At 35.7% G+C, this 20458-nt stretch overlaps 1 protein-coding gene across 2 annotated transcripts in view; it reads left to right on the top strand.

Moving 5' to 3' along the window:
• LOC136031900 (eukaryotic translation initiation factor 4E-like) overlaps positions 1-9866 on the top strand; it is a 33831-nt gene extending 23965 nt beyond the window's left edge. For both annotated transcript variants that reach the window (XM_065711887.1, XM_065711888.1), the window contains exons 4-5: positions 6949-7088; positions 9605-9866. In XM_065711887.1, the coding sequence (XP_065567959.1) occupies positions 6949-7088; positions 9605-9719 (255 nt within the window). In that variant the 3' untranslated portion in view covers positions 9720-9866. The remainder of the gene's footprint in view (positions 1-6948; positions 7089-9604) is intronic.
• The last annotated feature ends 10592 nt before the right edge of the window (positions 9867-20458 follow it).

The raw sequence follows: 20458 nt of genomic DNA on the forward strand, positions 1-20458 counted from the left end.
ACTCTCACTGGGTACTGAAGTTGCTGCATAGAGAGACGGATGCATGCAATTTCATTTTGCTCTGAGTAAGCGTAAAAGTTGTCACTCCCAAAATTCTATTAAATCAGAATTATTTTTTCTCGATCTTTGACTCTTCTTCAAGAAGAAAGGAGCTTTCCTCATAAGCCCTGAGTATTTACTGCCCGTGTAGTATTTACTGCTACACGGGCTGTGCTTAAATCTCTTATATTGTTTTATTTTGTATTCGAAGAGTTCATCCGTAGCGCAGTTATGTCGAGAAACTTCGTAAGCAAGCTAGTTTCTTGATCAAGAATCTCTGCTGTTCCATTTTGGTTAGTCCCTGCCTTTGTAGGAGCAACGTCTATGGGTAAAAATGTTAGGTTTAATTGGATATGAGGTAGTTCTTCTGTGCTTTTCTGATTGGAAGCGAATTGCTGGAGAAGCGAGGAGATGTACTGACGAACTGAATCTCTGTCTGTATGGTTTATTTTTTCATAAATTACAGGGTCCAAAGAGCCAGCTCTTCTGGAATGTGTGAAATGAAAATTGGGACTGGCCAAAAAATGTCTCCTGAGCTGAATAGCTAAAAGTTCCATCAGGCCATTGATTAACTGATAAAACTACTGCAATCCAATGATCATCATTACAACTGCTCTTGCCAAAAGAATATTAGTACCTATGAACTATCATAGTTGTCTGTTGGAACGTGCGAAGAACTTCAATGACGTTATTCTCGATTCGCTGCGCACAGTTATAAAGTTCAAGCTCTCTAGTTTTAGCGTTAAGACGGTTTTGAGGAAGTTTCACAGTGGCTCTTTTTGAGCACCGTCTATTTCTATCTTTGTAAGGTTGCTGTTCCTACGAACACTCGAGTATCCTTTTTTTCGGATGGACTAAGATTTTGTGACTTGCAGATAGCTTAAAAAGATCGTTGGGGAGATCATTTCAGGATTCTAACCTAAATTATGTTTTACTTAGTGCTGCTTCCAGCGTCAATACTTCATTAGAATCGCTTTTTGAGTGACGTGGGTACATTTTTTTTTTTTTTTTTTTTTTTTTTTTTTTTTTTTTTTTTTTTTTTTTTTTTTTTTTTTTTTTTTTTTTAGAAACAACTCCAATACTTCGTATAGGAGTTGTCAGCAAACACAAGGCGTCCGGGGGGGCATATAAGGTTTGATAGAAAAGGTGGTCGTATTAGCTTTCGAGGGGGCTCATCAAAGCTCAAAAATCAAAAGCTCTAATGCTCCTTTTAATCAAAAGCTCTAATGCTCCTTTTAAAGATATAAAGTGATCGGAGGGCAGCTATCCCTCTTTTTTGTTTTAGACCAGGGCACTTCGTATATAAGTTGTCGTAGAAACTTCTAAAGGGAATCATTCGATTGGAAATTGTAACATCTAGTGACTTTCTAACAGTCGAAAGTGATTGGAGGTCAACCTGCCCCCCCCACCTCTCTTGTGCCCGTCATTTCCCCAAATGCATCCAATCACAATTTTGTAATTGGCATTTTGTTGATCGTTGTTGAAACGTCCAGTAATTGTATCTCTTTTTTTGTCACCCCCCCCCTCCCTTACAGTTCTCAGGGTAAAGGTTTTAAGCTATGCCCCGCAGCCATATCACGTTTTATGCAAAGGGTGGTCGTATAGACTTCGAAGTGGACTTATTGGATTGTAAATAAGAAGTTCTAGTACCATTTTTGAGAGTCAAATGTGTCTGAGGTCAACTAGCCCCCCCCCCCTTACGGTATATTATCCCCAATCGCATCCGGTAGAAATTTTGAGATATCCAGTTTTCCAATAACAGTCCAAACGCAGCATAACAAGGCCTTCGGAGTTGACACAGTCCCCAGAGTCTGGGGGCAAGGATTTCAAGTTGTGCCTTTGGGGCATGTAAGTTTTTATGGAAGGGGAGGAATGGTTGTGTGAACGTTAGAGGAGGCTTATTTGATTAAAATTCAAAGTTCTAGTTTTCTTTTAAGAGTCAAAAGGGATTGAGGACAACTAGCCCCCCTCCCTGACGCCCAAACGCATCCGATCAAAATTGTGAGATACCCATTTTGTTCAAAATAGTTCCAAGAGCATAGAACAATGCCTTCAGGTTGGGCACAACCCTCCAGGGCCCAGGAACAAGGGTTGTAAGCTATATCTCGGGTATATAAGGTTTTATGGAATGGATGGTCGTATAAATTTTGGATAGGACGGAGCTCATTTGATTGTAAGTTGGAAGAACTAGTGCCCTTTTTAAGAGTCAAAAGTAAATGGAAGGCAACCAACACCTTCCCCACAAGCTTATCGTTCCCCAAAAACACATCTGATCAAGTAAGAAAACCATTTTGGTCAGCATTGTTGAAAAGTCCAGTAATTATGTCTCTGGGGATGTCAAGTCCTCAGTTTAAGGGCTGTAAGGTAGGCAATTTGTTCATTGTTTACATATAGTATATGTTTTTTAGGAAAATATTCATGTTCCAACTAAATTTTTTTTAAATACGAAGGGAATTCGGATGAGCCTTTCCGAGAATGTTGAGGGGAGTGTTAAACTAAACCAAAACATGTTATCTATGTATACTGTTTGTCAAGGGTGTAACCCATAAATGACTAGGTTTATGAATTTAGAACTTTCAGGAAATGATAAGGGAGATGATCAAAAAGGGAATATTTGCGGGCTACCACTAATAATACTACTACTACTACCCCACTACTCCGTTTACAATATTGAGGGAAAAATTGAACTAAATCAAAAGACGCTTTATGCTTCCACACTGTAAAAAGAGTGTATATCAAAAATTTATATGGGTATTAAGTTGAACTTTCAGAGGATGCTAAAAGGATGAAAGGTATTGACCAAAAGGCAAATATGTGCACCCTACTACTAATACTTCTATCACTGCTACATTTATTACTACAGCTACTGCCTCTATTCCTACTTCTTGTAAAGGCAGCATGTTACTACTGCTGCTGATACTAATAATACCCTTATTACTGTTGATACTTGGTATCAACAGTAATAGTTGATTACATACTGTTTCATTCTATTGGTATTACTATTGGTATGAAGGTGAAAGTTTATGGGGGGAGGGGAGGTCAGCTTAATAAAAACACGCCGTCTGTATGCAGGTTGTCGAAAGGGCGTAACATCAATATCTTAAGAACAATTTGGCGTGTAAATCTGAAACTTACAGTGCTTGTTGTGGGTTATGCTAAACAGACCAAAAGAAAATATTTGCATCTTTTAGCTACTGCTTCCGCTACAGCCAAATCTACTACTATTAATTATGCTACTACTGCTACTACTGCTGCCACTAAAACCAAGGATATTAAGGCGGAAAGTTCGGGAAATATTGAAAACGTATAGAACTAAATCGAAACACGCTATGCCCACAAAGGTTGTTACGAGGACGTAACAGAAATGCTTCAGGAACGGTTCATGGTATTAAGTTTAAACTTTCAGTATGTATTGAAGGGGATGTTGAAGAAACCAAAGGTGCTATGCGCATACTGCTACTAATGGTACTACAACTATTGCTACTACGCAAGCTAAGAGTATTAAGGTGAAGCTTTCAAGAATATTTAGGTGGAAGTTGAACTAATCAAAAAGTTCTAGTCCCAATTTTAAGAGTTAAAAGATTGGAGGGTAAGCAATCCTCCTCCAATCCCATTCCTTTCTAAATTTCTTCTAGGCAAAATTTTTAGACAGTCATTCTATTAAGCATAATAGAACGTTCCAGTAATCATGTCTCTAAAATCATTGGGTATATCAACTCGCCCCCCACAATTAAATAATCGGCCCATTATGCTTTGAAACTAAATCAAAAGGCACTGTGTGTATGATTGCCAATAAGACAAGACACCTTAGCAATATACCAAAAACCACTGTGGGTATGAAGCTGAAACTTTTGGGGGAAGCATGATTACTACTTCTGTCCTTACAATTCAAATAAATCAAAAGAGTGCAAGTGTATCCAAGTTGTCAAGTTGTCATAGAGCTTAGAAAGAAAATTTCGGGAAGAATACTAAGTTTTGTTTTTCAGGTCAACTTAGGGAGGTGTAAGATTAAATTAAAGAGTATTATTTGTTAGGATTAAATTTTGGTGTAAAAGTTTCTCCAATATATAAATAGCGAGCCAAACTGTGGATAGAAAAATCGTGAAGATAAATCCACGAAAAAGACTATGTCAGTAAAGAAGGGACTGAAATTAATTAACAAAAACTTTCTGCGAAATAAGTTTTTCAAAGAAAAGTAAAGAGATGTATTAAATCAAAAGTGAGCAGAAACAGTCAAATAATCTTCCTAGCGTAAAACTATCACAAATCACCATCAATAAATAAATCAAACCCAAAATGAACAGAAATTACAATAAATAATCGAGTCAAACTCAAGACGTTTTCATTTTTTTAATTTAATGAATAAATAAATACTGAAACTTTTAAAGAGTATGTATCTGTATATGTATATTAAACTGACAATCCATGGTCATTTGTCTTTTTTTTCAATAAAGTGGAAATTATGCACGGGTCTTGAGAAGTCGTGGGGGTTATCAGCCCTACTCATGTTATTTTTTTCTCGCTTTGAGTTCGACTCTGTTATTTATTGTAGTTTATGTTTGTTTCGGGTTTCATTTATTTATTAATGGTCATTTGTGGTAGTTTTACGTTTGGGAGATTATTTGACTTTATTTACGTTCATTTTGGGTTTAATAAAGCTCTTTATTTTAAAGTTTTTAAAATTAATCGTGTGAACAGGTCCGGATCATTTAATTCCGAGCTACTATCATTATCATTGCTGCAGTCAGCGCGCCCAGTTTCTTCGAAGAGCTATCTATTTACCAAGACTAACAAAAGGTAGATATCTAATTAGACTGCTTTAGTTCCTTTAATGGTAAGACTGCTCTAGTGTAGGATTAATATTTACTGTGTAGGATTAGTATTTATAACAATCCGATAAGCCCAGTTTATAACAAATTAATGTTGAAGGACTCTATGAATATTTTCGCCCAGTCTAGTTTAGGACAGCCTGTCCGCATATCTAATGAAAACCGAAATTGTAGACGGGCAAAATCTGTTGCAACGCAAAGGATACTTATTCAATCTAATTGGTAAAGGGCTGCTTCCTCCGCTCTTTACGCTAAAGTTTGACTCTTTCTCTTAATTCTACTTTTTAAAGCAGTAAAAACTTTAGCGTAAAGAGCGGAGGAAGCAGCCCTTTCATATACGAAGTAATTTCTGTTCGTTTTAAGTTTTACTGTCGCTCCTTACTTCCGGTTAAAAAAACTTGTTTTTTTATTTAAATTCTGAACGTTTTTGAATTAATGCATGTTTTGATTTTGGCTCTCCGCAGATGAATTATTAAAACGAAATTTGCATATTTATTTGTTTTGGCTAACTGGGTTTCTCGTAGTTTTGATTGAGTGATTTTGAGAAAAAAGGAGTTGGGGAGGAGGGCTATTTGCCCTCTGATTTTTTGGTTACTTAAAAAGACAACTAGAACTTATAATTTTTTACGAATATTTATTAATAAAAGATATACGTAACATACAAATTAACTTACGTAGCGAAGTTCTGTATTCTAATGTTTTTATTACGTATATGAAGGGATTCACCCCCTCGTCAGTACCTTGCTCTTTACACTAAAGCTTAAATCTTGTCCCAATTTCTTAAGAATGACCGCTGAATCACAATAGCCGTAGAATAAATAGTTGAAATTACTAAGAATGCTTTAGCGTAAAGAGCGAGGTATTAGGAGGTGAGCCGATTATACACGTAATAATTTCTGTTCGTTTTAAGTTTTAATGCTTCTCCTTACTTTCAGTTGAAAAAACTTTTTCATACTTATTTTTTCATGTTTTTTTTAATTATGCTAGAAAATCCTGCTCTCCCTTCATGAAACTTTTCTGCCCCCATGACAAATTCCTCCAATAAAAGCTCCCCCAACATATCCCCCTCTTCTCAACCCCCCCCCCCCAACCTAAAGATCCCCAAGAAAACGTCTGTACTCTTCCAAATAACCATTATTATATATAAGCACTGGTCAAAGTTTGTAATTTGTGGCCCCTCCCACGGGAACTGTGGAGGAGTAAGTCGTCCCCAAAAACGTAGTTATAAGGTTTTTTGACTACCCTGAATAAAGTGGCTATCTCAGAATTTTGATCCGTTGACTTCGGGAAAATAAGTAGCGTGGGAGGGGGCCTAGGTGCCCTCCAATTTTTTTGGTCAAAAAGGGCACTAGAACTTTTCATTTCAGTTAGAATGAGCCCTCTCGCAAGATTTTCGGACCACTGGGTCGATACGATCACCCCTGGGGAAAAAAAAACAAACAAAAAACAAATAAACACGCATCAGTGATCTGCCTTCTGGCAAAAAATACAAAATTCCACATTTGTAGATAGGAGCTTGAAACTTCTACAATAGGGTTCTCTGATATGCTGAATGTGATGGTATGATTTTCGTTAAGATTCTATGACTTTTAGGGGTTGTTTCCCCTATTTTCTAAAATAAGGCAAATTTTCTCAGGCTCGTAACTTTTAATGGGTAAGATTAAACTTGATAAAACTTATATATTTAAAATCAGCATTAAAATGCGATTCTTTTGAGGTAGCTACAGGTATCAAAATCCCATTTTTTAGAGTTTTGGTTACCATTGAGCCTGGTCGCTCCTTACTACAGTTCGTTACCACGAACTGTTTGATTCAGTGTCTTTTCTCCTCTCATAGAGTTCACTTGAGAAGGTTAGATTTTGTTATTGCTTTTTCTTTGTTCTTTTTCCTCTTTCTTATTTCTTTGAATACTGAGGATTACTTGGCGGAGGTCCTTGTTGAAATATTTGCTTGATTTTCCTTTTCATATTTTGCTACTGGCTGACAAAGTCCTCGTTTTTCACCTATTTGGTTTTTCTCTTTTCATTTATTATTTCCTTTCTTGTTTTCATAAAACAATACATACAGTTTTTGATTTCAGGTTTTGAGCATGATTGGTGAATTATACGATGATGACAATGACGATATCTGTGGTGCAGTTTTCCAAGTCCGACCAAAATGTGAAAGAATAGCCATATGGCTTGGTAACACTGGTAATAAAGAAGCAGTTTTGAGAATCGGGTAAGTTTTCTTTACTCTTTAAAAATTACATCATTTTGAATGTTTGTTCTAGCCACATGCATGTACATTTGTGGGAATTTTCTCCTTTTGTCTTGTGGGAGTGGCCGTTAACAGATTCGAAAGGAAAGCGTGAAAAATAGCCCATTATATGAAAATGTGTAAAAAATTACAGACGGGTAAAATCTAAAGACTTAGTGTTGAGGGTGGGCCAAATGACTCCAATTCCTGTGTACATTTTGTTCGTACATCCATGTTGGAAACAAAGTGTAAATTTGCTTGGAACGTTAGTACTATATTCGTAGAGACAATGTCTAACCCTGGACTCGAACAGCTAGGTCTTTTTTTATGTAAGACCGCTCGCGCATGACAAATTCTGAAAAACACAAAACTACTCAGATTAATTCTGTACGTTCGTTTGTTGAAGGGTAAATGATAAAAAAAAGGATCATGGGATTTATTAGAGAATGAATAAGTTGAAATGTTCAAATTAAATTTGCATTTTGAATCAGGCATGCATTTTGATGATAGAAGGAAGGAAAATAATAAGAATAATAATAATTTATTTTTGACCCACATAATATCCAAATATATTAATTTTTAAATCGTAAAACTGTACATTTTTAGATTCAACCTGAAGTTCTGATGTTTCCTTAGTAGCCTATTGCCTAGTGTTTTTGCCACGTACGGTGAAGAATTTCTTTCAAGTGTAGCTCACTTCCAACTGGATTAATTTCCCAACCATGGTTCGATAATTTTTCGTAAATTTCACATATCAAGATGTTTGATATAGTTTATAAAATGTTTGATATAGATAATAATGTTTGATAGATGTTTGATATAGTTTGATGAAGTTTAAAATATCAAGATGGAGATTTTAGATGATCTTTAAATTTAATGAAAAATAGGTGATATGTTTGGGCTCACAATGTACAGAGGGACGGATTTATCCATGCATACCCGTGGGGATGGGATTTATTCCTTAGATAGATTGTAGAAGGAATTTCTGTACAAGTATTTATTATGGTGTATATATAATTTAGTAATCAGCAAAATAAAATATTACAGCTTATCCTAGGCGGTAGGAGGAGGAGATCGTTTAATTAAATTGAAGTAGTTGGATAAATTGAAAAAAAAAACTTTTGGGAACAATAGTCTAAAATATGTTTCATTTCTAATCGTTTCTGTATAATATATGTCAGTGTTGAAATTGGCGCTATTTCCTTGATTTACTATAGTATTTATGGCAGAAAGCCTTGTTGCAATTTGAAATGTTTAGTGGTGCCAATTGCGTTGGGGGGCAGTGGGGAAGGGGCATTTGTCCCCCTGCTAGATTTTGAAAAAAAATATCTTTTATTGGTATTATCATCGAAAAATGCCTTTTTTTTTGGTATTTTCACCGAAATAAAGACCTTCTTCCTAAAATTTTGTGAATTGGTGTCATTGAATATGTAGACCTGTTACAAAACCCTGGTTCTCTTATTGTCACAAATGTTGAAACAGAATTCGAGCTTCTTCGGCCCCACCCTAGGAAAATTATATTTAAATTATATGGATAATATCATAATTCGAGAGATAAAGTTAATTGGTACTTATTTAATGCAAACTAATGAAGCATAAAAATGCAGACCTGTTTTCTAAATCAGAATTCAAACAAAATTTGACGTTAGACATTTACACGGATTGAAAACACCAATGGCCTGAAAAATTAAAAATCCATTGTTTTAAGTTTTTAAATGCTAAATTTCAGGATGTTTTTTTTTTACTTTTTGTTTTGTTCTTTTTTACTATCTTTGTTAGGCAGAATTTCTTGCTTCCTTTCTCAGCAGTGACGATACTGTCTCATTTTTGAGGACTGGTTGGCGTTATCTGTTATTGTATGTATAAACTTCTCCTTTTTTGATAGATTTTTATCTGAATTTAAAAATCAGTTAAGAGGTTGTGAGAAATCAAACCTATAAAGGGGTTTACCTTTATAAAAAAGAATTTTGAATAATTTGTTATTTTAGAAGATAAGTGGTAAATTCCTTCATTCCTCCCTCCACAACTTGTTGATTATAGGGCAATTATTTGGTCAACATATATTAAGGTTTTCCTTTTCAAAAAAGAAGAAGAAAAAACAGCTTAAGGAATTAAGACCTCAGTTTTTCATCCATAAGCTTTTTTTCTGGTCAGGTCCTGATGATCCATGTATTTCTTGAAGCCCATTGATATTAGATGGTTTGAGATCAGGCCTATAAAAGTACTATTGTTTCTCTGTAAATGATCCTCTTCCTTTTGTGACTGTGTGCCTGCTTTCCAATCGATAATTTATTTGAGTTCCAAAGAAGACCTCATAGCCTTTGTAATATTTAGTGCAAACGTTAATTTTGGATGGGGCGATGGTGAAACCTTTTATTTTCACTACTTCTAGTTTATACAAAGAATTTCGGCAGAAAGTCCTTTATAAACTGACAACTGTGGCTTATTTTGTGTATAAAAGTATTTATTTTGTGTATATTAACAATTCTTACTTTTAGGCATAAAATCAAAGAGTTTCTCGAGTTGCCACCCAAAATGATTATAGTCTATGAAGATCATAAAGATGCGGCTAACAAGACTGGTTCAATGGCGAAAAATATGTTCTCTATTTAATTTCTTTTTCCCTCTAGGCTTATTTCAATTAATGCTGCAACTTACCATATTAAAGGATCATTTTTGTGATGTGATATGTTCAGTAGATTCCAAATATTTTGTTTTATAATCGTTGTCTTGACAAGAATGCTCTTATTTGAGGTTTAATACTTGAGCTCTTTTTATCTGTATCTTTATCCCTGGTTGAAGATCTCAAGGGTTGACCTTAGGGCTCTATAAAAAAAAAACATGGATTTTAGTACCAGCTCTTGACTAATCTTTGAAAAAACGCTCTTGCGCTCAAGTCGTGATTTTGTATTAGTTAACAAAAGGGTTCCATAAGAGTGTACTCCTGGGAAACTTTGAAAAACATGTTCCCATACGCAAATTTTGAAGAACTTTGACCCTCTTGTCCTATTGTGGAAGAATCTTCCCCCTGACTTCCTGGAGGCGAGACATGTATGAACCTATATATACATATATTCCTACATATAGATATGTAGGAATTTGGAGTCGCTGAAGCGTATTTTAAAAATAGAATCATGGAGTTTAACTCCTGGAAATAAATATAGTCAATATACATTGAAAAATTTGGTTCCATTAGCTTAGTTTCGCATTTCAAGTTAGTTTTCAACCGTCGTGTGGATAAGGTAACAGAGCTCGTTTGTCCAAGATCAAAGCACATTATATAGAATTTTTACGGTTTCTATTATATATATTTCTACTGGTCTATAGAGCCCCTAGAGGTCATGCATCATAGTTATCCTGATTCAAAGCTCATAGCGTACCATATATTTCCATAGGCCTTGGAAACTTAAAAATCCAACTGACTCGAGCTCGTTTTGAGCATATAATGCGTTTTGATTTTAGATGGCTGTTGAAACTATGTTCATGGTTTGTGGTACTCGTCCACTTTGGGCTTGAGTTTACTTCCAGTGAGGTTTCAAAACAGGTATATTTTTTTTCCGTTTAATTAGCTATTATTTTTTGTGATGTTCAATCTCTGATAAGATCATAATAAAGCTGAATTAAATGATAATTTGTGTTACCATTGTAACATAAGAAAGAGCCTGAATACAGCATCTTTTAAGTTACAAATTAAAAAAAAAAACTCGCGTAACAAAGACTACGGAGAAAAAGGCTGGACATTCAAGTAGGTTTCTGAAAAAAAAAGACAACGTTATGCAGTGTTTACTAGCAAACTTCTACAGCTGTATGATTCATTTTAGTGCCTTTTCAATGGGCTGATGGCATTAACCAGAAAGATACAATATGTGTTCTGAATACAATCCAAAATTTATAAAAGAAGCTATATGTTTTAAAAGAAAGTTGTTTATGATTTGAAATCAAAGATTTAAAAAAGGGACTTATTGTATGTAAATAATAATGATCTTCCTTAGTGTTTTAAATTTAATGTAGCTATTATTATTTTAACTTTATTTTAACAAAATCTGAGAACTATATTTAGTTGCGAAAAGAACGTTGAATTTTGATTCTCTGAATAATCAATTTTTTAGCGGAAGGTTTGCACTCTGGTTCGCCTTGTAAACTACTGCTTCTAACTAGACCCCGGCACTGTGTCGGAGTATGCTACGAACGCAACCGACGAGACGACCAGTCGACCGCCGCCTAAATGTTGTAACACCGCCGGCGCGCTGTCGCCAAACGAGTTGGCGGCGTTCGGCTGACTTTGAATTAATTTGCGCCAATTCTTTATTGCGTCAACTATAATGTTACAGGTTTTCTTTTCTCGCGTGGTTAAAAATTTGGATTTTCCTGCTTAGAAATCATGCGCGGTTTTCAAAATTAAGCAAAAAAAGTGCGTACACAAATGGTTTGCAAGAATTCCTTGTGCTTTCAGGGTGAGTTTTTATTCAGCACTAGTTTTTAATTTACCAGGATTAAATTACTGGTAGGAACTTAAGATTCAAGGACCTCTCTATTTCAAGACACCTTGGTATAGCAAAGAATCAATATTTCTTGAGTCCTTGCCTTATGCAGGTGTTTATAAATACTGAGGTTTTGATTCCCTGACATTGTATTGTTATTTGAAACGGGAGGTTCTGAAAATTCTCAAGTTCCTAACTGTTAAATTCTGAATTTAATATTGCGGACAATTAATGTGTTTCCGTATTTGTCATAAAACAACTGGATGTATAATAACGAGGAGCAGACAAGGGGGCGTCTTAATTACAGGAGACTTTTTCAGACATCAAAAAAAGTGAATAGAAGGAAACTACAAATGCAGGTCTCCCTAATCACCATCTCTGTAGTTATATCAATTATACCACTACTACTTAAAACCCACTGCATCACCAAGCCGCCTGAGCCCAACACTGTTATCCACGCTCCTTCTCCATTCCAATCCGTTCAAAGCCTCTCTATTTAAACCATCCCAGGAAGTTCCCATTTCGCTTGAATCTTTTTTTTATTACATCCTCCCACCCCAATCGTGGACGACCTGCTTTCTGTTTAGCCCTAGACGGTTGTTCGAAAAAAATAATCAGCATTCTGTCTCCCTAATTCACGGAACGTGGCATAGCGATCTCAATCTTCAAAGATTAAGTCCTAGAAAGCTGGGTTGAACCACACTTATCGCACAGCCTACTATTTTAAATACGGTCTGTCAGCTAGATACCCAGTACAATCCATAGGCAATTTCTCTGGAAAACCTCTACCAAACCTTCACCCGCTTTTCGGAGCGCCCATGCCTCATATCCATATTTGACTACTGTCATCGCTGAAGCTTCCAATGTTCTAATCTTGGTTTGCAGACTTATCTTCATATTCTTCCAAAAAAAAATTTAACTCACTTTTAAATTTTTTAAAATTTTCTTACTTAAGGCTAATTTTAATTAGCCTTGGTTATACTACTTTTAACATCTTCACTGCTCCCACCGTTTTTACTAATAATACTACCAAGGTAAGTGAAGCTGTTCACCTAATCAAACTTATTGTTACCCAACGTTACCTTTCCTTCTTCAATTATTCCTAGACCTATTCTAGCACCTTGAACTCGCAAAGCCTCAATTATTTCATTCATTTTGCTCATACTTTCCTTCTAAAAGGCTCCGATCCTATCTTTAACTAGGACAAATCCGGATTGACTACTTCTCAATTTATTAACATGCCATTATATCAATTTTACCACCTTGAAAATTAATTTTTCTCTTCTTGCTCTGTCTGAATTTTCTTAATAAGTATTTCATTAGTTTGAATATTTCACCCATATACAATGGTAACTACTTTAAATGCACTGACAGTTAACAGTAGATGTCTAATTGTAATTGCAGATTTTTAGCTTGAGTCTAATCTTGGAAAATATGCTTCAGCCCAATATTGGACAAATGATCTTAAAAGTTGAAGTATCTCAAATCATGGACAGATTCAATCACTAATATGTCTTGTGAAAGAGAGCAATCATATTTAAATAGGCTTGGCTATAAGATTCTAGTTAGTCAATCCCAAGTATCAGCATCAGGTCCAAGATTAAGAACCTGCTGTCCTTGCTTAGGGAAGATACATTGTATAACATTTGTCCAAGATCACACACTGTCCATATACTGGTTGTTTTTTTGTTTGTTTTTTTTTTTTACCTTAAATCCTCTTTCATGTAGTAGATATGATCTGGCTGTTCCAGCGACTGTCACACATTGACTCCCACTGTATCCCCCCACTCATAATTATCACATTGACCTCTTCAGTAAATTCTACCTTCTCCCTCATGGCCCTCATAGATGACTTTTACATAGTTGCCAACTGCAACCAAAATCAAAACTAAGTTCATATTCCTTTTCAAAATCTAACCCAAGAGAACTGCCTAAGTCGTCATAAACAATCACAGTCTGAACCTTTTCAGTTTCAGTTTCGCCCTCAGTGCTGTCTTCTCAACAAATCTCCTCATAGCCTGCTTCTTTGTTTTGCTTGCCTTTGCTGCTTTATTTTTTCTTTGCCTTCCTTTTAGCAAAGACAGCTTCAATCTTGGCCATCACTGAAGTATTAATGAGCAGTTTTGTTCTGCCCTACTTTCTTCCTTGAAGCATTTGTTTTCTTGGTGGTGCTAGGATGTGTTTATACTTTTTCAGTTGTGACTAACCTATTTCACAGTGGCCGTAAAATCACAGAACTTACTGAAAACATTAGGTGAGAGAATGGCAGTGCAGGAGGGATAGGATGAGGTTAGAACCTCTGATGAGCTAAACGAAATTTTAAAATAAATGTCTATGAACTGTTTATTGTGAATTATCTACGTAACCTGTTTAGATTGAATGTACCGAAACGTGGTATTAGCGCCTCTTAAAATGGGAACCTCAATATATAGTGTTTATATTGTTTCAAATTGACTGGCTGTCTCAAAATTTTGAATCAATAGAAACTGGCCCTCTTTGGAGTAAAATGGTAGCTTTATGTCGCAAAATGGCAGAAAACACGACTTTGCCCTGGCACAAATATTGAAGCTTCTTAAAAGAGAGCTCTAGAACTTCTTTTATTTTATTCGAATGAGCCTTTTTCTGATTCCCAAGGACTCTTGGATCGATACGTTTACCTTTAGGAAAAAAAGAACAAATAAAATATGCATCCGCGATCTTCCTTCTCCGACAAAAAGGAAAATTCCATATTTTGTAGATCGGAACTTAGAACTTCTGCAATAGAGATCTCTGATGCGCTGAAATTCATTGTGTAGTTCTCATTAGATTTACTTAACCTCTTGGGGGTGTTTCTGCCTCTTTTTTTTTAAGAATCAGAAAAATTGTTTCAGGCTCATAACTTTTAACCGGTAGCCTTAAACTGGTAACATCACAAAATAATACTTTGATTCCAATGTCTCAACAAACACTTTACTATTAAGGGGATTCTTTGTGGTGAAACTAAGTATGTTAATTTTCTAAAATTACCAAGCCGTGGACATTAAATTACTTAAAAATATACTGATGTTGGCTCTTAATAAAAACATTAGTTTTGTTTAGACAATCTTTTTTCATTCACGATTAACGGGACTAAACGTTTTCCTCTTTATGGGAGATTTAAAATGAGACTAGACGACTAGGAAACAAGATACTGACAAGCGGTTGTTGACCTTCCCAAGTTAATATGGGTACGAATTAGCAATTAAAAAGAGATTATGGACAGACTTATTTTAAACAAGATGAAAGTTAAGTGCCTTATGGTATAGGCTTTGCGTCAGGATAATTGCTACCCATGTATGGCTCCTTCGACTGTTCTAAATTATCAAATTTCCTCAGTTTTCGACAATCTTTTTTTTTCCTATTCAGTGTAAGAAAAGATTGCAGGCTCATAGACTAAAATATGTACTCGATATTTAAAAAAAATCAGTTAAAAAAAGAAAAAATAAATTCAACTTTGCTAAAGAGAATTATATGGTGTTACTCATATGCTATCTGGAGGGTAGAAACTGACCACTCATCCATGATACAGCACTTGAACAGTGTGAATTCTAGCTCTTTATCGTCACAATATAGATAAAATAACGTAGTTGGAATACTTGAAAAAAGGAGGAAAATGAAGAATCAGAGTAAGCAAGCAGGAACATGTTCTGCTCAAGTTCTTTTTAGTTTTTCTTAAAAGGTAATTAAGGAGCCTAGCGGTTGAAAGGCATAAAAAAAGAATATACTGTTTAAAAAAAGAGCAAACTATTTTCTAAGGCCTGAAGAAAAAAACGGTCGTCCTTTTTCTTAAGATTCTGATTCCCGTATCCCTGTTCCACAAAAACTTCCTGAATGCATCAACTTGGTTCCCCAGTAGCGTGTCGAAACAGTGTACGGTCACCAAACTACGTGTACAATCTGTCGCCTTTTAACCAAATCCGTTTGCTGCATCCGAAGACCAACTGACTGATCTAATCTCTGCTTTCCAGAAAGCTACCTACGGTGTAGCATGTACATCGCACCATGTCTTTCAGAATGCGTTAAAATTTTGGCTGGGTGCATCTCACCGACATTCTGGATAGATTCTTTAGAATATGTCAAGGGGCAGACTAGATCTGTCGTTAAGCAATTCCACTCATCGCATAAAGTGCCCTACTGTGCTAATATCTGAGATACGCATCACCAAAGGTAAGCATTGAAAAATAAAAAATAGTCAACGAAGAACTCTTAGACGCACAAAAAGTAATGCACTAAAAATTCAGTATAGCAACATTAATTTGATGTAAAAATAGATTTTTATACTAGCTTTGCTGGTCAGTAACCTTTGATTCTGAATATCCTTTTTTCAAAAACGTCTAGTTTATTAGCGCCAATCTTTTATTGTACCCAATTTTTTGTTAAAGAACTGTTCATGGTAACGAACGGTAACTAGGAAGCGACCTTTGCCAGTTGAAATCGAGACCAAAAAAAAAAAATGTAATTTGATTACAACGTATATTTAAAAGAATCTGCTCTTATTGTTGAATCCGAACATGTAGAACTCCGTAAAGCTAGAAATTGCCCATTAAAAACTAAAACGTCAAGTTTATAATGTCTAAAACCCTTTACCAGAGAATTCATACCCCTAGACTTTAGCTTAAGAGTTGGTGATTTTCCTGTTAACGAGGTTAACAAAAGAATTTATATTTGTCTTTGCTTTTTTTTTCTCAAGGGGTGATCTTACCGAAGGTCGGGCTGAAATATGCATATTGAAGTTTTTATGACACTTTATGTGAAGTTAACAATAATTTTTATACTCAGCAAAAGTTGGGGAGTAGTGATCCCCCTTTGGATTTAAACCGGCACAAATGAGCTACTCTTTTCTTCTTCACTGTGAAACACGAAGAAGCTTAACAGCGATACCATTAAGGCGCAAGTGCATTTTACGTAATAGAGAACGTTTCTAAAAGATGCAGGTGTTAATTACATACTAATGAGGGTTTACTTTGGTTGTTACATCATAGTTTTTTACTGTTACGTAATAGGACATATTAGAGTCCAGTAGTCAAGCGGGGGGAGTTGCATTAAGATGTATTTCAAGACGTTGCAAGACATTCGAAGACGTATTGAAGATGCGAAATATTTCTTCAAGTTGTTTTCAAAATGTTTCAAGGCGTTTTTTAAGACTTTTTTTTCTACAGGACATTTTTCCAGACGTTTCAAAACATTTTAAGATATTTTCCGGACATTTTTCTTCAAAACGTTTTTCGAGACATTTCAGGACGTTTTTAAGATATTAGTAGTAACAGTAGAATGACTTTCATGACAGCCCTGTTCGCCAATCCCGTAAGAGCCCTATCCCACCATTCCCGTGACAGTCCTACCGTGACACCCTTCTTTCAGTCATTTCTCCAAGACGAGGTGTTAATTTCGTAATAGGGAATATTTTCTAAGGGATGCGGGGGCACATTATGTAATAGAGTGTTTTCTTAAAAACCCGCAGGGACCAGAAAAAAAATTTCAGGGCTTGCTACTGGGGAACCTTCAAGGCGCGTGACCTTAGCGAGTAATTCTACCGGGCCCCCTAGCATCCAATTCCAACGGGAGCCCCTAGCAACCAATTCCAATGGGACCCTAGCATCCAATTCCTTGGGGGGCCCTAGCATCCAATTTCACTGGGCCCCTAAAACTAACCACCTCGGCCCCAAGCATCCAATCTTACTGGGCTTCCCTAGCATTCAATCCAAATAGGGAACCGTAGCATCCAAGTTCACCGGGCCCCTAGCTTAACTACCGTTGGGCCCCAGCATCCAATTCCATGGGGGGCCAAGTATCCAATTTAACAGGTCCTCTAACCTAAATACCGGGACCCTAGCATCCAATTTAAACGGGGCCCTAGCGAGCAATTTGAGCAGGGATCCCTAGCAACCGATTCCAACGGAAACCTTGCATTGAATTCCGTCGAGAGGCCCCCTAACAACTAATTGCACCGACAAGACATTTTCCAGGACGTTTCTTTTGTTCTTACGTAATAGAGAATGTTTACAAGTGTCAGGATGATGCATTCTAACGTGACTTGTATCTTTAGGGCCTGTGAGAATCCCCGCTTGTAAATGAGGAGAATGCACACGTGGGATGTTAAGTAATGACAATACATACATGGAATGTTACATAATACCTTAAGAGATCTCACTTTCTATTGCGGCGTTTTTTTCTTTCAAGGTGTTTTTTTTTTCTTTTTAAGGTTTCATTTTCTTTAAAGACGTTTTTCTCAGGGAACCTTTATAATATAAAGATTTTATGTCCACATTAGGATTCAAAAGAGATTCCCCTTCAATGGAATGGAGCGCTAACCACAGAGTGTATGAAAGCCTTTCTTATATTATGGTTTGGTGAATAGTTTCTGCGTTTTGACTGCACACGAGGAGAATCCCCTTTCCGTGCATAATAGAATGATTAAATGAATTATGTGTTCCCATATGGTTGTAATAATTGAAACTGAGAGGGGAAAATTGATTACTAGAAATTTGCTTAAATTTGGTATGCACCTGTATGTCAATTAATGCTTTAGAGTGTTATCAGATAATATTGAGGCTTGTTCATAATATATTTCTTTAGTAATAGAGTCTTTCACTCTATTGGAATTTGAGTGTGCTACCAGAGATGAAATAAAAGCGAGAGTATCATTATGGGTGGAATAGGGTAAACCTTCATACATGATCAAAAGTTTTTCTTTTCCTCTTCACTACACAGGATTTTACACTTATATAAAGGATATTCTTGAAGGAGAAAAACCACTGATTGCATATTTTCTTCATGTTCAAACATCAACGTCTTCATTTAATGCTTAAAAAAGCGAAAACTTCTGTTAAATAAATAATTCTTGTATCAATTAAAAGAGCTTTACGGAGTTTGAGAGACTCTGTTCTCTGATTCCGTGTGGTTCTTTCTTTACTTGACGCTCTTTAAAAACCGAAGACTTTTCTTTAAATAAATAATTCTTGTATTTTTAAAAGAGCCTTAAACGGTTTAATAGACTCTGTTGTTTGATTCCGTATTTTTTATTCATTTGAGGCTCATTAAAAAGCAAAGATTTTTGTTAAATAAATGATTCTTGTATCTTTTAAAAGGGCGTCACGAAGTGAAGTAACTTTATTCTCTGACTCCGTTTGGTTTTTCTTTACTTAACGCTTATTAAAAAGTGATGATTTTCTGTTAAACAAATAACTGTTTATCTTTTAAAATAGCTTTACGGGGTTTTGGAAGCTCTGTTGTCTGAATCTGTATGTTTTTTTTACTTAACGCTCATCTAAAATCGTTAATTTTCTTTTAAATAATTATTTCTTGAATCTTTTAAAGACAGCTTTACGGGGTTTGAGAGACTGTGCTCTCTGATTCCTTGTGTTTTTTCCTTATTTGGCGTTCATTGAAAAACGAAGATTTTTGTTGTGAAAATACCAAGTTTCATTCGATTCAAGACTATACATATTCACGCTACCGTGAGAAAATGTGACTGATCCACCCTTAGCAATAAATTCCAGAGGGTGGGGGTGTTATTAGTGGTAAATTTAAACCTTATTAAAATTTATTTCTGAGAGTTCTTTATGAAAATGACTTGTTTCTTTGACCGGGTGTTAAATTTCAGACTCCCTCCGCTGAAAAATTCTTTTAACATCTCCCACCTTAACTTGAAGCTGTAGAAGAAGTTGTTTCAAGCAATTCACGCCACCATGGCAATATGTGCCTGGCCCACAACATCCCAGTAATACATATTATTATTCCTAAGAATTTTTTCTGATATTTTCGTGTTATAAATCATACATTACATCCATTGGTTCATGTTTTCGTAAGCGAACCCTCAGTAATACACTATCTCAGTTGGTACCACCGTGTCACACTATTACTGAACCTCTGGCACCCTTTGACAGCCCCTCATCATTCCTAAGACATTTTCCAAATATTTTCATGATAAAATCAAGCATTAAACCCAACAGTTCCTGTTTTCGCAACTCAACCCTCCGTGACACACCATGTCAATTCACATCAATGGGCCACACTATGATACCCTTAAGCGCTCATTATTCACGCCTAAGGGTTTTTCAACCTCTCTCCTCATAAAATAATTTTATAAACTAAAAATGACATTATTTTTATTTTAACGACGGCAACTTTCCATTTGATTGTTAGATTCCAATGTTCCATGACAATTCCCAGTTTGTGGCACTCAATGGCTATTATATGGCACCCACTGGCATGCATTGTCGCACCTAATGCATTTTCAGACATTTTTCTACAAAAAAAATAACCGTTTACACTAAAAACCATCTTAAAGTAAACTTCCCTTTAGCGTTTCTTCTGACGACTCCTAGCAATTGACGCCAGTATGGCACACAGTCGCTATTATACCATCTGACATGCATTGTGACACCTTAAGTATTTTCAGACATTTTCCTACAAAAATAACCGTTTACACTTGAATAAAATATTATAACTTAAAGGAAAATTCCCATTAGCTTTTCTCCCGATGACTCCTAGTAATTGACGCCAGCGTGGAACACTCTTTGTTGCTTTTTTCTCCGTGAAACTTGTTGCACTTTGATTCTTCTTCGTGAAACTAGTTGCATGTTAATATTCCTTCGTGAAACTTGTTACATTTGGATTATTTCTTCGAGAAGCTTCATGTATCTTCATTTATGTCTTCGAAAAAGCTGTTATACTTTTTATTTCTTCTTTTTGAAACCTGTTGCATGTTGATTTTTCTCTTCGTGAAACTTGTACATTGTTTTTTTCACATGAAGCCGGTTTCATTCGTAGAACTTCTTGCGTGCTTATTTTTGTTCGTGAAGCCTAATTTATCGTGGCATTTTCTTCGTGGAACATGTTGGATGTTGTTTT

Source organism: Artemia franciscana, chromosome 10 (genome assembly GCF_032884065.1).
Source record: "Artemia franciscana chromosome 10, ASM3288406v1, whole genome shotgun sequence".
Taxonomy (NCBI): Eukaryota; Metazoa; Arthropoda; class Branchiopoda; order Anostraca; family Artemiidae; genus Artemia; species Artemia franciscana.